The following is a 19745-nucleotide window of genomic DNA, read 5'->3' as shown; positions in this document are numbered from 1 at the left end:
TTAGAATTAGGGCTGTAAAGGGAAAGTCTATTTCCTATTTTTTACAAACTTACAGGACTTAAAAACTAGCTTGGAACAGGTGTCCTTCTATTCTCAGTATGAAAGCCATGAATCAAGAAACCTGAACTTCTGGTAATTTGTAGTTAAACAAGGATGGACCTTACCAATGTAAATTACTACTCGTGTGATTTTTATGCTGGTGCCAGAGATTATTGTACTGACTCTCGAGACTACCTTTATCAAGACATTAAGAGCACAAGAAAATAACTGTTTGCTTGCTATGAAAATGTGCCCCTCAGTAAATGGGTCATATAATTCGATTTTTATTACCAAGTAATGATATTTTAAGCGACTATTTTGCGTCTTTTCTTAAAGTCTTCTTACCGTAGATTACTTGTTTCCTGGCACATTGGACCCTTTTTAAAGTATCGCCTTTACATAAATCTCTATATAAAATCGAACGTATGTCTACCCTTTATACATTACTGAACTTTTCGTCCGATCGCTTATAAACTTTAAGTTGTTGGGTACATTCTTCAGAAGATTTTAGGCGCATAAAATTTTTTTCCCTCCACTCAAAGGTCCTCTTAGTACTTCGCGCCGACTGAAATTAGAGACCCCTCAACAGAAATACAAGACAATCCCTTCCGGCTACATTACTCGCACTTTATGAAAATTCGTTTAACAGGTTAGTTAATTATTAGTTCTGTCATCTACACACTTCCGTTGTTTTTTTTTTTCAATAAATTCTCCGTATTTGGTATCCAACACCTAATTTTTCAAATAGTTTTAAATGTAAAAATGCTAGGGTTACTTTACACGCGGGGAAAATTTTCGAGGAGGAATTTTTCGCTGGGGGGGGGGATAATTTTATATATTAAAATGAACTTGATTTACATGTCTTTGTATCACTCTTTGCATGTGTAATAAAAATAAATAAATTAGGTAATTAATATAAATGTAGGTTTAAAAAAATATCGTGTTTATCGATTCAGTAGGCTACATTATTGTGTTTTTCGATTTATGGATTCGACTCCCCTTAGGAGGGGAATTGTCGGGGGGATTTTCCACGGATTTTGCCGCAGAGGGGAGGGGTTCTTGTGGAGAATTTTCCGCGAGGGGAATTTTTCAAATACTTTTAAATTTAACAACACAATCGTTAATAATACGCGAGGAATGGGGTTTTCGCGGGGGAGTTTTCTGCATGGGGTAATTTTCCGCTGGGGAATTTCCTTTCTTTTGAGGTAGCAGCTCCGCGCGACGGCTAAGCTAGTATCTTATGTAAAGAAACTAGATCTTACGGGTAGAAACAGTCTCCGTTCTTCCTCTAGCAGACTGAGTCATCTAAGGGTCATTGTAATTTTACCAAAACGTAGAATCAGGAAATATTTGGAGGCCATCTAATCTTTTAACTATTTATATTAGGATCATACCCTAGGTTATCCCTGGATAAGATTAGGCGAAAAAAGTGCTTATGGAGTTCCGAGTCTAGCAATGTAGGAATTAAAAAAGACTTGACAAAAGTTGGCATACTTACCTCTGCAAAACTGTCGTGGGATTGTTTCCACAAAACGCTTCCCTTTTCCGTCTTGTTTTTTTGATTTGATAAAAACTTGAATCCAAAAGATTATCCAGTAAATGTTTTTCCCCCTTGGGGCTAAGGAAACTGACGCGTCTATAAATATGCGCCTTGTGATTGCTCGGGATTAAACCCTTTATTCTCACTATCAATAGACAGGGACGAGACCAGGGATGTCACCAGGCGAAACAAAGAATCACTAAATTTTAGTAATTTTCGTTGACTTCGTAATTTTCTTCAATAATCTAGTGATTTATGTCCTGATTTAGTAACTTTTGTTTAGGCAATATAAAAAACACTACAATAGTAATAAATCACTAGGGGTGACAACCCTGGGCGAGACTAATGCCTGAGCGATATTATCTTCAAACTTGGGGTTTTAATTAAATTTATGGATTACTAAAGCGCAAATAATTTACCTCAGCCGAAATTTAGTAAGTTGAGCGATCTTTATCTTCTAAACGTAAATGTTTATGACTGACCTATCAGAGTGAAGTGCAGTAGAATCATTTTTGAAATTAGAAAGGATAGAGCCTTGGAACAGCAGCTTTCTTATCTGTGTGGTGACCAGTTTCCTGGTTTCTTTATTTATTTATTTTTCTTTACTATTTATTTTCTTTATTTATTTATAATAATTTTATTTATTTATTTATTTATAATAATTTTATAATGATTTTTTTATTTATATATAATAATATATATTATTTTCTTTATTTATTTATTTTCTTTATTATTACATTCTTGAATTTTTCATCGGTTTGATGGATTGATAATGGAGGTCCCAAACAGTTTTTGCTGTTGTCGTTTTCATTTATTTATTATTTTGGGTGGTTGATTGTCGTCATCTTTCATAAAGTGATTTAAATTTAGGTCTACTGGGGTGAATAGGCCATAGTGGGGTGATAAAGCTTTGCTTCAGGTTTTGGTATACTGATTGTTTATGAATAGGCCCCTTTCTTTCTTTACAGAGAAAAAGAATAGAAACAGGCCTAATACTAGCTTACAATACTTGGGAACAGGTTGGTAATACTATTAGGGTCTGCGAACTAATTTCCTGCCCTTTCAATTTTCCCTCCTGTAATATAAGTGAGTAATATAAGGGTTAAGGCCTCATTCAAGTGCTTGTCTATATTAGTCAATAATTTAGGAAAACAGTCTTCTTTTCCCCTTCTGCCTCTTTTTTTTTATGTGTTTGTGGTGTTGCATTGGTGATTTTTCTTTTCGTTATAAATATTATACCAAAGCGTCACAGCAATAGCTTTCACAGATGTCCTATATTCTCATTGCAATGCGCTAAAAATTTGTCATTGAGCACGCGCCAAGGCGGAGTCATGACGAAAGGTTTGTGACTGATATGTGTCCCCAAAGAATCTTTAATTGAGAGTATAGAAATTTCCCACACTGTATTATATTTGTGCTGTGATCTTCCTAATACTATGTTTGAATATGTATTTAACCATGAGAGAGTATTTAGCTGGGTTTTACGCTACGAATTCCTTTATTGAATTCGCATAATACATTAAATTCCAACAAATTCATTTTTGGGTGTGAATGTTTATTTTTTTTTTTTTTTGTACCAAAATGAGGACAGAAACGATTAACTTCAAATAGACGGAAAACGGCTTAAATTAAAACCGAAAATTACGTTTCATCCTTTATTGGAAATAAAATAAGATACAAAAATAAAATAACGAGAGGAATAAAATGATATCTGTTTCCAAACAAAAGCTGAATAGTTAATTTGTAAGTTTCTTCTTAGTTGACAGGCAACTGTTCAAGCAGCACTTCGAACTTTATGCTGATCAATCAGCTGCTCTCTTATTTCAACCACACCATCATAGGCGTTATCAACAATTTTCTCCAATCTGTGAATGTAATGATCCGGAAGGCTATTTTGAATAGCACCTTTTATTATAACCTCCTTATAGACTCGAGATGGTCGTCTATCTTCTTCCAATGGTCGAATCAACTCATAACAACGACATACGTAAGTTTCACCTTCTCTGGTTTCAACTTCAACGGTAATTGGTCGATATATACTGGTATGAACGCCTTCCTGTCTGAAAGAGATTTTTTATTTTATTTCCACGTATCATCTTTGTCAGCAAATACTCTCAACAAATCAATGATAAAGAGTAGCTACGACTCTTCCTCGGCTGGCGACTATGATTCCTTAGAAACTTGTCCCCTATATTACCCCTAAAAATTAATAATTCATCCCAATAGTTTGCCTCTTTCTTGTTGTTTATAAAATTTTCCTTCGTTTACCCCCTTGTGTACATATTAAACAGTTTAATGTCTTTGTAAATTCTACTAATTTTAATTCCTTTTAATATTCTTGATATGCTGATGCGTGTATCGCTCATTTTTGACCAGTCTCGTCATATATATATATATATATATATATATATATATATATATATATATATATATATATATATATTACTGTGCTTATTTATAAATTTGACCCTGAAACGGCTTCAACTTCGGTCCATCTTGACTCCAAATAGCCTCTTTTCTAGAAACAAGTTTTATCTTACGTTAATATTTCCCTAAACTGTCTCTTCAACGTTACTTAAACTATCTTTATCTATCGTTATCAATAAACCAATTTACAAAAAAAAGAGAAAAACTAAAACAAAAACAGAACAACTAATCAGTTATGGGAGTCAATGAACTAGTAGATATTGAGGCATACTAGCTATAATATTATATATATATATATATATATATATATATATATATATATATGAATATTATGAAATATGATAAGTTTTGGGAGGAGAGTGGATATTCATTCTCAATAAGCTGTTTGAGATTATACACTAGCGATAATTTGAGCAAATCCGATTTTCATAGAATTTTCTGATTGGCTGAAAAATTTCCATGAGAAATTCTGCTTTGCTCTCTACAACTAGATGATTTGGAAAATGATTACTTTGGTCTCGTGAACCTAATCACCATATACATCAATTTTTCACTTTGTTTTGGCAGTTGCTCATGGTATCATTCTAAAAATACTTGTTGCACAACTATACATATTCAAATTTTCCTAATCATTTGGCACGTGCATCGAAGATTGTTTTAAGTAAGAAACTCAATTATACCTCTGGGCATATTTTATTCAATTTTAACGCAATTGGGAGAGTTTGAAAATAATCCTTTCGACGACGTAGTAAGTATAGTAAATATTTCTGTAGGTCAAGCTAATCAAATTCCCATGTAGACAAGGGTCAACCCTTGGTAAAAGTACACTTGAAAATGGGGGGGATGTCATCAAAACAGATGATTATTTTACGGAGGTTCAAACTAGGTACTCAGAACCTCTTTTTGTCAATAGCATAGATAAGCGCAATGCCGTTAATTGGAGGAGGGGACTATTTGTATGTGGTTGATTTTTGTATGTGTTAGAAACAGGGACCTTTAAGTTGCAATAGACTTTGTCATCTTAAACCTCCCCGTGCCCAAAAGAAAAGATATATTTCTACTAAAATCATTCAGTTGATACAAACACAAATCCTCACAAAGTCTCCATGGATTTTAAAGTACGGGATCATGAAACAAAACTTTTACATATTAAACTATTAAACATTTAAACATACTGTATTTAAAATATTAATAATAAAAAAGGAAGAAAAGAAAAAAACAAGAAAAAGAGACAGGGGGAAAGACTTCGCCGTCCGGCTCCGGCACGCGGCAGCCTTTTATATACCGATTCTCATTGTCACTCTTTTTCTAACCACAGATAAAGTCAGCTTCTTTTTGCTGTCATGGCGACACCATAGTTTCGATACAACCACCCCGGGAATGTTGATTTACGTCATCCTCTACTTATCGCATTTTCATATAACCATTGACATAGTTGTTTGTATCTCGCTATATTTTTTCCCAACAGATCCATTAGGTTACGAGAGATCCCATAATTTAAAGGATGTGCAAGGCGCTCTTCAACGGGGTCTAAAAAGCACAGTTGGCCATATGAAGGTGGTTCAAGATCACCTGAAGTGGTTTGTGACCAAGGTGGTTCAACATTATCTGGAGTGATTTGTGGTTGTGCTGCTAAATTGATTTTGTGATAAGTTTATCCAGCTACTTTGAATCCAAAAACATCACGACTATTGATGGTTTGATCATCGTTTACACTGAATGAATCCAAAGCGAAACATGAGTTCAAGTTTCGGATTTTTTGTGGGACTATTAAGAGAGCAAATGACTTCCTAAATCAATAAAGGCAAACTAATTCATTTAAAAATTAGGGAGGTGGCAATGGAATTCGACCATGCAAGCAGTAATTTCCAAATGAATCCACCTTTGTTTGCTACCCTTTCCTCGTGAGAATCGAAGGCTCCACTGTGAATACATACAACGTTGGAGGGCCTCGATGAGTTGTATTTAACACTTAAATAGTTTACGGCATCTTTGTAGGTTTGTACTGGATTTTGCGCCACAAACTGTTAGCGTCGGAGATGGCGACGAAGTTGTTCTTCCAACCTGAATCAGTTCTTTACTTCATTCAGACAGCGTCACAAGTAACGCGTGGCAAGGAATCTTATGTTGTCAGGACAACGTCGGAAATAGGACGAACTGGCGAAGAAAAAGTAGGAGGCTGGAAAGCAATTGAAAATGTTCCACACAGTTGTGCAGAGTAAAGGAATCACATGCTAGGACTTAAACGGGACGGAGGTTTTAAAGGGATTTAATAGTAGATGGATTAGTAAACTCTAAATCTAATCTAGCCTTTGCAGGAAGATACGTTATACTCCGGAAATATGACTGGAATAAAGACATCCAAGAAGCAGTATAATAAGAACCATGATTAGTTCAAGATGAAGAAGAGAAACCATAGGATAAATCCAGGAATGTGTGCTTTAACTTACGTAGGATGCCTAGATTCCTGGCAATTTTAACTTTTAATGGATTAATGTAGAATTTGCAAGACAAATTCTCATCAAGAAGAATTCCATGGACTCGGAGTCAAATAGTTCACAATAAAGTATGATAGACTAAAGAAAGAATAATTTCTTAGTGATACTTGATCAAGCACTACCCGAGATAACGTGCTGTCAACAGTATCTGCAACTAGGCTGTCATCATAATTTCACTGGAGCCTGGGCCCACCACCGCGGGTGGGGTGACACAAGCGGTAGCAGAACTTTGGAATGGTCATTTTTTACTGCATAAAAACATAATTAATAAAAATCGGAAAAATATTGGGCCAGGAATGGACCCTTGTACGATTCCAGACACAATTTCAAAATCATTTAGAGGGCTCTTGCTAATGGAAATGTTCATATTCAAAAGATATATATGGAATTAAGATTGAGCGGTTCGTTGCACTCAAATGTGGCCAAGTTTTCCTAGAAGAATGTCATACGTTAGTTAGCCGAAGGTCTCCTTTACATCCTAAAACAGAGCAACTGGGTAAACTGGTGTCTAGGGTCGAATGAAAGAAAGTAAGGAGCAAAGCACATGCATGCTCAGTTGAATGACCATTACGAAACCCAAACTAAAATGTATGAAGAAACTGTTTTGTATCAAGGAAAATATTAAGTCCTGATAGCACAGCCTTTTTGAATATCTATCTGAATACTGGTAAGACAGAGATTGATCTGTAATTTGAAGTCAATCAAGAAACCACCTTTAAAAAGAACTGTGATCTCTGCATTTTTAAGCCCTTCTGGAAAAAATATTAAAATAAAAGAAGCTCGAAAAAGGTTAGTTGAGGGTGAAAGAATAGCACGTAAAATGAAATTGATAATCCTTATAGGAATATCGTCTGAGCCTGATGAGGAAGTACCACGCAGAGAAAAAGACAATTTTTGACTTTATTATGGACTCTAGTGCCACCGATTTAAGACAATCTGGGCCTAATTATTGTAATCCGGATCAGAAGGTCCTAGAGAAACAGCCCCTCCAGTGATTTCCCTAACAGCAGTGAACTAAGACGCTAGTTGACTTTCGATAGCTTTTTTTGCAGATGCCAACTGACCGTTAACAACTGAGCTTTCGGGTAAAAATAAGCTCGGAGGACCAGGTGTTCAAACTAAGAAGTTCGAACAAACTTCGAAGGTCTGACTCGTAGGGGGAAGACACACTAGCTATTTAAACAGTATCTCTTCAAGGAGAGAAAAAAGTGTTATATTGTAACGTCACTCCAGCCTCTGGGGAAATAGCTGTAGGTTATGAAATTTGTCCATTGTTTACATAAAGTAATAGTTATTGGGACGCATACAGACTTTTTCGAGAGGGACTGATTTTATTCAGGGAGGGGGGATTTTATACGGGGAAAATTTTCTGTTGAGAGGAAAGTTTCCGGGGGTGAATTTTACAAGGGGGAATTTGTCAGAAAATAAAATTCTTTTTATTTGTCTTACTTTCTGTTTGACGACTCAATTTCACATGTGAATATGTTCCGGGGGAAATTTTCAGCGCTGTCGGAATTATTTGGGGGATTCTTTCATGGAGGGAGGGAATTTCGCCGGGAGATATTCGCCATAGGGGAATTGCCCGTGGCAGAAGTTCTCCATGAGGAAATTTTCCACAGGAGAAACGGAAATAGTTTTAACATAAACCAGAAAGAACATTCTTCAGTTCTCCTGAAACTTAAGTCTTCCCCTTCCCTATTTTTGAAAGAGCGCTGATTCATTCTAATTGATCAGCTGAAAAAAAACTTGATTATACAAATTTACTAAATATTGAACGAAGCCAGTTTCTTTTAACCAAACACTTAAACATAACTGAAAGAAATATATATCCATGGAATAGGCACGTTTACAGAGAGGTACATGCCCGCTCAAAATCTCAGATATTTGTGTTCTTTACCTGTCTAAAGTCTGACGGTGTTTCATATCCATCTCCCAAACAATTCCCCAGACTTCATCTGTAGGTGTCTTTGTAATTGTAGCCACAGCACCATTCCAACGACTACTGAAATAATTGAAATCTAACTGGTAGCCCTGGAAAATCAACTTGTTTCAGCAAAGTCTACTAAAATGGAAGACCAATTAATTTGGCCTGGTTATAATTAATTCAGGATTAATAAATTGAGCAGTAACTGCTTCGAAAGACTATACATCTTCTACTTGTTTTTTTTTTTTTCAAAAGGTTAAAAGAAAACGTTTAAATTATGCTCATTAATCTCTAATAGCATCCGTGGTTGAAGTAGATTGGTCGTGCAAGAATAGGTCGTATCAGTTTTCATGGGCATGAGTTAGATTTCGCAGGGTATTAGCCCCTAGGAGGTGCAAACTGTGTTTCCCTGAGGAGAGGGGCTGGTTTGATAAACTGACAAAAACCTTGCGGTTACACTCAAAGAACAAAGGCGGAAAAAAAAATATGAAATCTTATGAGGCTGAGTCTGGATACCTAACTGCGCTGCCGCATAAATGGGCAACGTCTTAGAAATAAATACATATTTACACGACCCTATTCTAAATGTAATTAGTATCCATTATCGCTCTGCTTTTAATTTAGTAGCAAACAAGAAGTGCATATCTTGTGATTTGAATTGGAATTAATAAGATAGTTCCTGCTCTGAAGAAACAAGGAGAATAATTAATTCTATCATTCTAAAGCTGAAATTCGTAAGAATTCAACTTGAACTAATTTCCTCATTATTAGATTGCACAAACGAATTTCGCAAGTATTGTGTGCATTATTTACAAAAGACCTTGTGCTGAGAGTAAACAAAGCAATTTTTACCGTTTGATAGAATGGTTAGAAAATTTGTTTTGTAGAATAAAATTAAAGGGACAAAGGATCCTTGACTTCGTTTTTATAGCCAATATGTTGTTATCTCGGGGGCATTGTCAAATTAGAAGGGAACGCTCTGAATCAGGCACACATACAGTTGAGGACCCTTTGAACCTAACCCCCCTCCAAACCAACATTCGATTTCCCCGAATTTTCTTATACTATTCAATTTCCCTGTTTTGGCTCTTTTTTCTAACTTATACCCCCCTTCTATCAAATTGCTGCCACTGGCCCCCTCCAAAGTTAGTTCTATGTGTACGTGCCATGATTAAGTGGCTTACAAAGACGCATCTGCAGGACTGGCCATATGTTGTCCCGCTAATTTCAGAAACCAAAGGAATAGAGCATTCCGATGATGCCCCTTCCCCTCTCATCTCCATATGCATTTCATAAAAGAACCCACAATTAAGAGTAGTAATAAGAAATATCATATTGAAGAGGGTCGGTTCTTATTAGTGACGACCAGAAAAATAACCATAGTAGCATGAAGGGCCAAGAGTCTTTAGAACTGTGGGAAGCTTAGATCAGGAGAGCTCTGAACATTCGAAAACCGTATTTTAACTCAAATATTCATATTTTAATACCTTTATGTGGTTTTAAATGTCCTCGACCGGAATTGGAAAGATATTTTGGTATCACTTTAGGGATTGTCTACTTTTAAAGGTAACATGTTAAACAAATAAATAGTTCAACTAGATTCTTTATTTCAAAATCTTTTCAAATATTATGGTCGCTTTCCCTCCAATCCTACTAACCCCTGTATTGTCCTAAATATTATCCTAGGAGATATACATATAACTAAGAGAAAGAACTAAAACAACGGAATTCTTATTTTATAATATGCATCGCATTTCTATAAATAAGATTACCATTTCCCTTCCATTGTTATTCACATTTGTAAATCGTTTCAAATAATGTCTGTATCCAACATTGAAATAACCACACAGGCGAATCTAAATTTCATGAAGCCAAGAAAGTAGATAATCCGTTTTGACAAAGATGATATGTCACAAGATTCAAAACGACGGACAGATATACTATTAGGATTTTGTATGGGACCGTCAGGGGTATATTGTCAGAAAAGCAACCATTAAATTTGGAAAAAACATAAAAGAAGGAATCTAATTCGGCTATTTTTCATTATTAACTAAAAAGAACTTTCCGACAAAGAAGTTTTCAAAGAAAAGTTAAGGTCATATTAAAATTAAGATCAGCAAAAATTTAAACCTATAATAATTCAAACTCAAAACGACCAGGAATTACTAATAAAGAATAAATGAAACCAAAAAACAATCATAACAAACATATAACAGGTACTAATATTAGAATAAATAAATCTTAAAACGAGGAAAACTTAAACTGAATGCGCAAATCAAGTTTTAAATGAACAAAAATCACTACAAAAGAATGTTTGGCTGCTGGTCCCTTCCCTAACTTTCCAAGACTTTTCAATAAACATATAGAAACAGATTTGTCATTAGAAACAAGAATTTGGCTACTGTCCCTTTCCCTAACTGTCAAAGTCTAAAGCCTACTGCGTCATTGGCGCTTTACTGAAACAAAAATAATGTTACTAATATTTTCTTTTGCACTTATAAAAACATTAAAAATTAAAAAAAATTACAGTGAAATAAAATCTTGAATTCACAAGCTTTCAGATATTAATATCATTATATATCAAATATTCAGTTTGATTTTATTAGTTCTTGCGAAGACGTTCGAGACACACATAGTTTTCAGTAAAGGGCCAATGATGCAGTTGGCTTTAGACTTTTACAGTAGCAACAAGCACATGACACCAAACTAGAAACAGTTCTATTACTACTGCTACTAATAACTCACTGCAGCATCAAGCCACCTGAGGTGAACACAAGTATGCAAGCTCCTTCTCCTTGACAATCTATTCCAAACCTCCCTCTTTACATCCTCCCAAAAAGTTATCACTTCCCTTAAATCTTTCGTTCAGCTGTTTTTCGTTTAGGTGATAAAATATAAAATTAAAAACTTAGTAAACGAAGTTGAATTATGATTCTAATTATTTTGTATGCTTTTACTCCTCATTAGCTCATTTCAACAGCTCTAATGAGCACAAATACACACATATAGAACATGATCCAAAGACACCATAGTCGTGCTTTTACATAGGATTTTTTTAGGGGGAGAGAGAGAATGATTGGGAATCGTAAGGGGGGCAATTACAAAAAAAAATTTGCTAGAGAATTTGAATTAGAAATTGAGGAAAATTTAGGAATTCGGGGGGCTATCCCCTCCCCTCATACCCGGGTACGCCCATGACGTTAATATACACTGATGAGCCACATGTCACCCTGCAGTATGATCGAACGGCTAACGTATTATTGACAAAGGCCTCAACTATGTGCAGGAAAACAAATCACAACTTATAGTTATTCCCATTATGTAGAGGCCCAAAGTGACTATTTAAGAACTACTTACTGATAGTCTGGCTACTGCTTTCATCTTTGCACTGGGGTTGTTAATGTGAATTCTTTCCTTCAGAAGATTACTTCCATAGGCAAAATAAAGGAAAGTATTTTTGGAGATGCTCATCGTGTTTCTTCAAACAATTCCTCTGAATAAGGGGAAAATGGATGCGAAACCTTTAAAAGAGGAAAATTAAAGAGAGCACGAAAAAGATAAAGACTAATACATTCTGATTCCAAAAAAAACTTAAAAATTGGAGAAAGAAGTCTGACCAAAATTTTGGTTTTGGGATTTTAGTTTGAGATTTCAAAGTATCAAAGGAATGACGTCTAATTGTTTGAATTGGTTTAAGTGGAAACTCACGCAACCGTCGATGTTTCAAGAAATTTAGAAATCGACTTTGATGAAGAATATCTCCATGTGTAGTTAAGCAGTTTTGGCAGTAAGGGGTTGCAAAATAAAAAAAAAAAGAAAGAAGGGTGCTGAAAAATCAGCGAAAATAAGTTAAAAACACGAGAAACTAGTTTAGGAGAGTGAAGCTTTTCTTTGAAACTGCAGTTATCTTTAGGAACCCACAGGTTATCAATGGTAGAATTTTTACGGGTAAAAAGCATCGTATAATTCAACTAATAAGTTATCCTTATTTATTTTCATGGTTAAAAGAGGCAACACTGACGAAAACGTGACACCGCCCCAAAAAAATGCATTTGGAACACCTTAAAGAAAAATCTTGGAAGATCTTGGTTTTCAGATATGAACAAATCTAAGATGGGTCCATGGAGGCAGTAGTGTAACCAGGATGGAGGAACCAAGGGGGTAGCTTCCCCCCGGGGCTGCCTCTGAGAAGGCACAAAACTGAGGTTTTTCTTTACTTGTATTGTGGTAGTGATGGCGGAGAGGAGGTGCAAATTTAAAATACATGCCTCTTTTGGTCAAATATATACCTGAATTGTAGGGTACACTTTTTTGTCTAATTTCTCTCTTATGCAGGAGATATGGATTTACCGATGAAACCCGAATTAGAAGCTCTCTGCCAGAGACCCTTTTTCAGACAATAAAGTGCAAATTATGTTCTAGCCGTGGGAAGGGTTTTGAACCCTACTCATGTTAATTTCTGCTCGTTCCGAGTTTGACCGGTCTGAGTTGAGCCGTGGGAAGGGTTTTGAACCATACTCATGTTAATTTCTGCTCGTTCTGAGTTTGACTCGGTTATTTATAGTAATTTCTGTTAGTTTTAGGTTTCATTTATTTATCAATGCTGAATCGTGGTAGTTTTACGCTTGGTAGATTTTTTGATTTTATTTTTGCTCATGTTTGGTTTAATGGAGTTCTTTACTTTCATTTGAAAAACTTACTTTGTGGGAAAAGTTTTTTTTAATTAATTCCAGTTCGTGTTATATTGGCATAGTCTTTTCAGAGAAATAGAAAAAAATAGTTTAAATCTTTTCAATTTTTCTTTAAGAATTTATAGTTTGGTCTGCTATTTGTATGCTGGAGAAGAACGTTCAACAATGTTTAACTACATACATCCTTTTAAAAATCTAGACACATAGAGTAGTATTTAATTTAGTTTTATACCTCCTATAGTTGACCTGAAATAGAAAACTTGATGCGACTCGCAAAAAATCTATCTATGCTCTTTGACAGCTTGGATACACTTACACTCTTATGGTTTAGTTAAGTTTAACTAAACCATAGTTATGGTTTAAGTTGGGTTTATGGTTTAGTTAAATTTTAAGAGCAGAAGTAGCAATAGAAGCAGCCACAAAAATTTGAACATAATACCCTCAGTCGTTCTTGGAATACTGCTGAGATCCCTGATTGACAATTAGCATCAACACAGTGTTTTTTAATTTAATCTTAAGGCAACACTTATTTTTTAAACAAAATGGGCGAATTGCATAATAAGGGGGAGGGGTTGAGCAACATAATAGTCCTAGAGATTCAGTTACAATACCGCTCAGATATGCTGAACAAAATGGCTATCTTAAATTTTGATCGAAGGCTAAATGCCCTCAATTTTAGGCTAAATGCCCTCTACCACTTTTGACGCTTAAAAACGACCTAGAACTTCCAATTTTCAACCAAATGAGCTTCTTATAAAATCAAACAACCATCACTTCCATAAAAACCTCAAATGCCCCGTAAAATTAATACTCTCACCCCCCCCCCCGGCTCTGGTAGTTTATATCAACCCTGTGTAACTATAACTTTTTATTCGACGTATTTCGGGAAAACACGACGTGTTGGGGGGGGGATAGATACCCTCGTATCAATTTGACTCTTATAAAGGGAACTAGAAATTTTGATTTCCAATCCAATGAATCCCCTCCGAAGCAGATACGACCATCCTTTCTATAAGAACCATATATGTCCCCGGGGCATAACTTAAAACCCTTACCCTGAGAGCTGTGGGGCGGGAGTGTCTTCCTCAAAGACATAATTTCCGGGCTCTTCAACTACAATGAACAAATTTACTATATCCAAATTTTGATTGGCCGTATTTGGAGAAATGATGCTCGTGGGGAGGGGGGAGGTTAGTCACCCACCGATTATTTTTAATATCAAAAGAGGCACTAGCCCTTTCATTTTTCATTCGAATGAACCTTTTTTGAAGTTTCGACCACAACACATTCAGTAAAACCTTACGTGCCCCAAGGGCGTATGTTACGACTTTCGCCCTGAAGGCTGTCGGAGGTTGTCATCCTCAAAGACACAATATCCGGACTTTTCAACTACGTTGAACAAAATGGCTATTTAAAAATATTTATGAATGCATTTGGGGAAAGGGTGAGCGTGAGAGGGGAGAAGGGTTAGTCACCCTCCAATCACTTTCGATAATAAAAAGGCCAATAGCCGTTTCAATTTTCAATCGAATGAGCCTTTTTTGAAGTTTCTACGGCAACTCCTTCGATACGAAGTACCCTGGCCTCAGACCCATTGCGTCAACATCGTTCTTCACTTCGGCATCGCTATTGCGCTGCCTATGATTTATGTTTTGCTGAGGACGCCCCTTGGACATAAGGTCGAAATATTCATTCAAATATAGAATTCCACTGTCTTGCGAAATGAATCCCCTAATGTTCTTCTTGTTGTTGATGTTTATGATTGAAAGACAGTGTAGTCTTCGTCGCTATTTACGATTACCGAACTTAATTAGGCTAATTTTGGCTACTCCTCTGACAAAAATGGTCCTAATTAAGATTTCATCAACAAATTTAACGCATACGACAGAAATCAGACAGAAAAAATACACACTGTTTGATTACCAATTTTGTGTTCAGTATATGTCTCGAGTGGGGGTCATTTAGATGGAAAAATGTTAAGAAAACAATTGTTACTTCACAATATGCAGAATAATCGCAGCTGACACATTTTGACTGCAGCTCCACTAAACTCCACCCCCAATATGCAAATATATAGTCCACATTATATATTTCTCATGCATTTCGCCACCCATTACTCTTGTTTTTCCAGTTTTTGTTTCGTCACAGTTGATTCAATTACGGGAGCACGATTTGAAACCCGATATACGCATCAGCAGAATGCATGGAATACATATAATTTGGGTAAAATTTTAGACTTGCTACTTTTGGCTATCTTGGAAAGTAGTTAGGCTAGCAAATAAAACCTTCAGAGATGGATCTACAGACTGAATTGTGTCCCGGGAAGGTATTTTGAAGTACCTACCTCCTCTCCTTCTCCCTCCACAGGGCACTGACCTTTGATGACCTTATAAAATCTTTATTTTGTAAAAGTGAAACCTTCCAAAATATATCTTCTGCTTAGATGAAGTACAAAAGATGTATATTTAGCTTCACAACTTTTCTCAATTCCAATTTACAACGTTTCAAAGAGCCACAAATACATTTCCTTAAAACTAGAAAAAAAACTCAGTAAATCTTTAGTTTCGTCACAATGCTAATTCTAGGAGCGCATCCATTTCTGGTTGACCCTCCCCCTCCACAGGGCAAACTAAAAATGTGTAAAGTGGGCTTGCTTACAAGTAACATTACCTACAGAGCGAAGCGTATCAGTGCATGAGCCCCGCGGGCAGCGGGGCGAGGTTCCTGTTCTATATTTAGTATTTAGTTTTACCACTCTTTGCTGAATAAATATAGAATACGGACCTCGCCCCGCTGCCCGTGGGGCTCATGGAAAAAATAGTGTGCAAAAATATACCGTAGTCCAATTTCTATTTTTTCCATGCGTTTCAATTAGTATACCCACAAATTAAACCAACGTGGACAAAATAAAAAAAACGGAGAGGATATAGGAAATATATAATCTGGATAAATTTTTCATTGTTCATATTATTGATTGCGTTTTCGATAAAATACCGAAAATACGAAAGCCGACGGAAGAAGGTGTAGAACGGTCAGGTTATGCTATTTTAAGCCTTTTTTATACCCAAAAACTAAAAATATTTTGGTCATTTTCAAGAGCACAAAAAGGGCTTAATTTGAATTAGCAATAGAAGCGATTATTATATTCGTAAAGAGCTTTACAAAAAAGGCATTGAATGGCATGTTCACTTTATTCGTAAGTCAATAATATGGAAAACGACAAATTTACCATAATTTGGGCTATATATTTGCACACTAGTGGAGAAGATTTGGAATTAAATATAGTAGGAGCTCATTCAAAATGATATCAATACAATTTGGCTTTTCCTTCTCAAAAGCCCCAAATCTAGGCTACTATCTGTGGGAAAATCAACAAGTATTGCGTGAACTTACCGATTCAAAAGAAACAAACGTATAGTCTTTTGTCCAACTTAAGAGACCCTAATCCACTCCTTTCCTCGTCAAGTTGTAGACAAAGACTGATTGAAGATTGAAGTTAACTGCATAACAAGAATTTTTAAAACTGGCGATTGCGTAATTCAATAGTTTGAAGAAGATAGATGGCGATAAAGCTGATCAAACATTTTAAACGATAACCCATATACTTTTATAAAAAAAAGGGACGCGTGGAAGAGTAGTTGTCTGCCGAGAGTAAACAAATTTCGTCGAAAAATTTGTCTGTCAAGAGCTGAAATCAAGCAGTTCGTGATAACAAACCGTGAGTAAGAAGCAACCAAGTTCCAGTCTAATGCTGGAATAAGGCAGACCCGTTTAGTGTCCCAGCCCCGTGGAACACATCTGGGGTTTGTCCCCAGGGGAAAAATACTTTGGCAACATCTAAGTTCGGGTTAAGTTCAAGTTCTATTTATTTTCATAAAATAACAATAACAAAACAATATCCCAAAGGGCTCAATGGCCCGTTATTTGGGAAACGGCATACAATAAATAAAGAATCATAAAAACTTGTCATAAACATACTAAACAACATCTAAATATAAATATGTAAGGAAAAGAAATCAACTCACCGGCAGTCCCCACGAAACAGCGACCCTCACATCACCCGATAATAAAATACAAATTAAGATTCACGCGTCATCGAGGATACAACACCAACAAAACAACAACCCAAAAAAAGGAAAAAAAATAATAATAAATAAACCATAAGAAACATTTAATAAGAAGCCTTTAATAAGAAACTTTTCATCTGTCTCTTAAAGGAGCCAAGTGTTCATGACTGCCGGATCTCAGCGGGAACCAAGTTCCAAGCACGTCCCACAGTCACAGCCAGGCCGAAGTCTGAACGAACCGAGGGACTAGCTGGAATCATCACATCCTCCCGGTTACGAACGATATATAAATTTACTTCCCCTACTAGTTTAAGCAGTCCCGAAAAACAACATGGGAGATCTCCCTGGAAATATTGATATGCCAACGAAGATAGAGATAAAACATAAATATCTTTAATTTTGAGGAAGTCAAGAGGAGTGTGTGTAGCCGACTGGAGAATTCTTGCCGATTTCTCATAAAGATTGTGAATAGGAGCAAGTACCGAGGGAAATGTGGACATCCACACAGACGAACAGTAACATATACAAGGGTAAATCAGAGAAAAGTATAAAAGACGGAGGATAGGGAAAGGGAATAAACGCTTAAATTTTCTGATGATCCCAAGTCCACGGGAAATTTTCACTCTTATTAATTGAACATGCCACTTAAATGATAAATTTTCATCCAAAAGAACTCCCAGGAATCACACATATCGATCCGGGGGATGACTTATGGAGCCTCTTGGTGTATGAAGCTCAGTAATTGTGGGGCAGCTCACACCTTTACGAGAAAAAATAAGAAGGTAGGACTTTTTTACATTTAAAGTTAGTTGATTTATGTCAAACCAAAAGAGTATTTTCCCAGTCATTGCTTGAAGCTTTAGAATACGGGATGATTCATCCGGAGCTGCAGCACCTAAAGTAGTGTCATCTGCAAATACTATTAATTCTTCTTGACTATTAGGTGTGAACACCAACGTACTCTGAGAGTAAGATTTGTGACACAATCCACAGCAAATATTGTTAATTGGGGTGTTAAAAAGTCGGTAGAGATCGTTCACATATATGAGGAAGAGGGTTGGCCCAAGAATAGAACCTTGGGGTACTCCGTATTCAATTGGAACTTTTTCGTCTGTAACTTCTGTGGCGATAGATCTGTCAGTTAGATATGACGAGAACCAAGACAATGCTTCCCCACGGACACCAAAATGACAAAGTTTACCAATGAGAATCTTATGTGTAAGGCTGTCAAAAGCTTTCTTTACATCAAGAAAAATGGCTCCAGGAATAAGATTAGAATCTAAAGATCGTCGTATAAACTGAAGAAGTCTATTACAAGCATGTTCTGTAGAATACTTTGCGCGAAACCCAAACTAATGCTGATGGAAAAAAAATTAGCTTCAAGAAATCTCACCAGACGTTTGAGTATTGCTCTTTCAAATATCTTAGAGAACACTGACAGAAGAGAGATCGGTCTGTAGTTCCCAGGGTCCTTTCTGTCACCTCCTTTAAAGAGAGCTATAACACGAGCAAGTTTAAGACGTTGGGGAAATACTCCCAGTTCAAATGACCTATTAATCAAGTGGTAAATTGGGATGATAATCGATAGAAGAATATGTTTAATTACTTTAGCAGAAATTTGGTCGAAACCTGCTGAAGAATTCTTTAAAGACAGAACAATATTTCTAATTTCCTCCACCGTAACCTCCCCAAGAACCATTGATTTCAAGCACGAGGGACCTAAGAACTGCTTCCAAGACTGTGACACAGAGGAATAAGAAACGCTATTAGCAGTTTTTTTCCCTATCTCCGCAAAGAATTTATTCATATGATGTCGAATTTGGCCTTTTTCTGTCACAAGTTGATCATCTACAATGAGAGACTTAGGCAGACCTTCTGGTTTCATGGACGGCCGACTAACTTCCTTAATCACGTCCCACGTCTTTTTTATATTTTTACCGCAATCAACAAATCTTTTTGTAAAATATACTGTTTTAGCTCTGCGAATAATTGATTTCAGAAAATTACGGTACAACTTAAATGCTTTTAACTTGGCCTTATTTGGTCTTTTTTTGTACTCCTTCCAAAGGTTCTGCTTCCTTTTTATTGATTTTAGGACTCCAGATGTTAACCATGGAGCTACAGGCGTTGATCTAAAATCTTGAGTTAACTCAAGAGTTAACTCTTGAGATTTACTGTAAAATCTTTTACCATTATCATTATTGCTGGAAAAAAATAGTTCTAAACTAAATAATTATTATCTAGTTATTATTCGATAATAGTATTTATATTTCCATAAGAGTATTTTTTAGTTAGAGGTATTCTAAACTGAAATCTGAATTTTTGTATGAGTGAATATGAATATTGTTTATTATCCTAGAAATATTTCAGATTTTAATAGATTGCTAAACTTCCTTTTTTGACATCTATAAAAAGAGAAACATTTATTTTTGTGTCTCCTGTTTTTCAAATTTTGCTTGATGCAGGTCTTTAAAATTTTAGGTGAGGATTATCAATTATTAGAAGAAAAATTGCTTTGTTTGTTGTTTAGCAAATTTTTAAAGAATTTCATTTGAGAAA

The 19745-nt window shown here is 35.8% G+C and overlaps 1 protein-coding gene across 1 annotated transcript; it reads right to left on the bottom strand.

The window, feature by feature from the left end:
- Positions 1-3220: 3220 nt before the first annotated feature.
- Positions 3221-16646, bottom strand: LOC136034021 (gamma-glutamylcyclotransferase-like). Its single transcript, XM_065715071.1, has 4 exons — positions 16513-16646; positions 11786-11949; positions 8402-8535; positions 3221-3639 (listed from the first exon to the last, which is right to left on the bottom strand). Exons 2-4 carry the CDS (start codon positions 11897-11899, stop codon positions 3354-3356), a joined length of 534 nt encoding a protein of 177 aa, XP_065571143.1. The 5' UTR covers positions 11900-11949; positions 16513-16646; the 3' UTR covers positions 3221-3353.
- Between the last annotated feature and the right edge of the window lie 3099 nt (positions 16647-19745).

Source organism: Artemia franciscana, chromosome 12 (genome assembly GCF_032884065.1).
Source record: "Artemia franciscana chromosome 12, ASM3288406v1, whole genome shotgun sequence".
Taxonomy (NCBI): Eukaryota; Metazoa; Arthropoda; class Branchiopoda; order Anostraca; family Artemiidae; genus Artemia; species Artemia franciscana.
This window is presented reverse-complemented; position numbering and strand designations above follow the sequence as displayed.

What these genes read in the sequence shown, in the direction of transcription:
- LOC136034021 (XM_065715071.1), bottom strand. Translation starts at nt 11,899, where the DNA reads ATGAGCATCTCCAAAAATACTTTCCTTTATTTTGCCTATGGAAGTAAT. An exon ending in AAGCAGTAGCCAGACTATCA is followed by an intron (nt 8,536 to 11,785) that starts GTAAGTAGTTCT and finishes TTGATTTTCCAG; the next exon opens with GGCTACCAGTTAGATTTCAA. An exon ending in CACCGTCAGACTTTAGACAG is followed by an intron (nt 3,640 to 8,401) that starts GTAAAGAACACA and finishes AATCTCTTTCAG; the next exon opens with ACAGGAAGGCGTTCATACCA.